Source organism: Penaeus chinensis, chromosome 19 (genome assembly GCF_019202785.1).
Source record: "Penaeus chinensis breed Huanghai No. 1 chromosome 19, ASM1920278v2, whole genome shotgun sequence".
Lineage (NCBI taxonomy): Eukaryota > Metazoa > Arthropoda > Malacostraca > Decapoda > Penaeidae > Penaeus > Penaeus chinensis.
The window spans coordinates 2,460,483-2,462,982 of record NC_061837.1 but is presented as its reverse complement, the minus strand read 5'-3'; the positions used below and the strand labels follow the sequence as shown (position 1 = coordinate 2,462,982).

Sequence of the window (2,500 nt, the reverse complement as noted above, 5' to 3'; positions counted from 1 at the left end):
TCTCCTCCTCCTCCTTCTTCTTTTTTTTTCTTCTTCTTCTTCTTCCTTCTTCATTCTTCTTCTTCATTTTCTTCCTCTCCTCCTCCTCCTCCTTCTTTTTTTTTTCTTCTTCTTCTTCTTCTTCCTTCTTCATTCTTCTTCTTCATTTTCTTCCTCTCCTCCTCCTCCTCCTTCTTCTTCTTCATCTTCGTCTTCTTCTTCCTTCTTCCTTCTTCTTCTTCATTTTCTTCCTCTCCCACTCCTCCTCCTTCTTCTTTTCTTCTTCTTCTTCTTCTTCGTCTTCGTCTTCTCCTTCCTTCTTCTTCTTCATCTTCGTCTTCTTCTTCCTTCTTCCTTCTTCTTCTTCATTTTCTTCCTCTCCTCCTCCTCCTCCTCCTCCTCCTTCTTCTTCTTTTTCTTCTTCTTTTACTTCTTCCTCGTCTTGGTCTTCGTCTTCCTTCTTCTTCATTGTCTTCCTCTTCTCCTCCTCCTCCTTCTTTTTCTTCATCTCTATCTTTACCTAACTCTGTATCACTGTTATTTATCCAAGCTTTAAAAAAAACCTATATTTCCATTTTCTCAGTAATCATGCAATGGAATAATCACATAAGAATAATAAATAATAATAATAAAGAATAAAGAAATAAAATAAAATATATGATAATCACGAATCATGCAATAATCCCACGTAATATTCTTCATCTCCCTCCCAAAACGAAAAAAGAAAAAAGAAAAAAGAAAAAAGAAAAAGGCAAAACTCTATAACGACTTTTTGTCAACATAACGACTCGTGGCCAATCCCTCTATTATCTATTATGGCACTTTAAGGAGCCAATACTATTAACTTGTATGGTTTTCTGGTCGATTGTGTGTCTCGTTTGAAGCAAAATTATATATATTTTTTTATTTTATTTTTGTATAACACACTCTCTCTCTCTCTCTCTCTCTCTCTCTCTCTCTCTCTCTCTCTCTCTCTCTCTCTCTCTCTCTCTCTCTCTCTCTCTCTCTCTCTCATTATCATCATCTTCTTCTTCTTCACCCTCCATTACCACCTCCCCCCTTCCTCCTCGCCTCTCACTCACCCCCCCCTCTCTCCCTCTCTCTCCCCTACGCCCATCCTAGGTCACCGAATACGTGGGCGGCTACTACTCCTCCAGCCTGGCGGTCCTCTCCGACGCCGGACACCTCCTCAGCGACTTCTGCGGGTTCGCTGTCTCCCTCGTCGCCCTGTGGCTCGTCCGGCGGCCTCCGTCGCGGTCGATGAGCTACGGGTACTATCGGGCAGGTGAGTCGAAAGGGGGGGTGGGGGTGAAGGGGGTAGGTTTGGGTGAATGGGGGTAGGGGGGTAGGGTGGGGTGTAGAGGGGTAGGGTGGGGTGAAGGGAGGGTAGGGTGGGGGTGAATTGGGGGTAGGGTGAGGTGATGGAGGGTTAGGGGGGGGATAGGGTGGGATAGAGGGTGAAGGGGGATAGGGTGAGGTGAAGGGAGGGTAGGGTGGGGTGTAGAGGGGTAGGGTGGGAGTGAATGGGGGTAGGGTGGGGGTGAAGTGGGGGGTAGGGGGGTAGAATTGGGTGTAAGGGGGGGTAGGGTGGGGTGAACAACAACGACAACAACAATAACAAAGACACGGCACACGAGGCTCCAACGTGACCCGTAGGTAAGGAAAGAAAGATGGAATAGAAAAAATAATGTTGATAAATGGCATAGCAACGTGCAATTAAACTTAAAATTTTAGTTTTTATTATTTAAATATATCATATAATATATATATTTTTTTCTTTTTTTTTGTGAGGGGGAGGAGGAAGAGGCTAAGCGATAGGGAAAATGAGGAGGAAGAGGGGAAGGGGAGGATAGGAGGAGGGAGGAGGAAGGAGAGGGGAAGGGAGGAAGAGGGGAAGAGGAGGGGAGGAGGTGGGGGAGGTTGGGAGGAGAGAAATGGTAAATTTTGGGGAAAAGGAGGGAGGGAAGGAAGAGAAAAGAAGAGGAACAACAACAGGAAAAGAAGGAGGAGGATGAAAGGAAGAAGTGGAGAAAGAGAAATGAGAGAAGAAAGTGAAGAAGAGGTAGAAGATGATGAAAGAGATGAAGAGAAGGAGGAGGAGGGAGGAAGAGGAGGAAAAAGAAACAAGAAAGAAAGAGAGGAGAAAGAGAGATACAAAAAAAAAGGAGAAAAAGGGAGAAACTTGAAGAGAACAAAAAAAAATAAGAAACGAAGAAAAGGATAAATTATCTTGATCTACTAAAAATCCACAAAAAATGAAAGATAAATAAACAAATAGATAAATAGTACAAACACAAATAATATAAATAATAATATAAATAAAACCGTTCGAGTTTCTCTCTCTCTCTCTCTCTCTCTCTCTCTCTCTCTCTCTCTCTCTCTCTCTCGCTCTCTCTCGCTCACTTGTTTCTTTCCCCCTCTCTTTCTCATTCTCTCTCTTTCTATCTGTCTGCCTATCTGTATCTCTCTCTCTCTCTCTCTCTCTCTCTCTCTCTCTCTCTCTCTCTCTCTCTCTCTCTCT

The 2,500-nt window shown here is 43.6% G+C and overlaps 1 protein-coding gene across 1 annotated transcript in view; it reads left to right on the top strand.

Moving 5' to 3' along the window:
* The window catches only part of LOC125035028 (zinc transporter 2-like), a 28,950-nt gene that overhangs the window by 10,378 nt on the left and 16,072 nt on the right, over nt 1–2,500 (top strand). Inside the window, exon 5 of the mRNA XM_047627089.1 lies at nt 1,102–1,264. Coding sequence (XP_047483045.1) covers nt 1,102–1,264 — 163 coding nt within the window. The remainder of the gene's footprint in view (nt 1–1,101; nt 1,265–2,500) is intronic.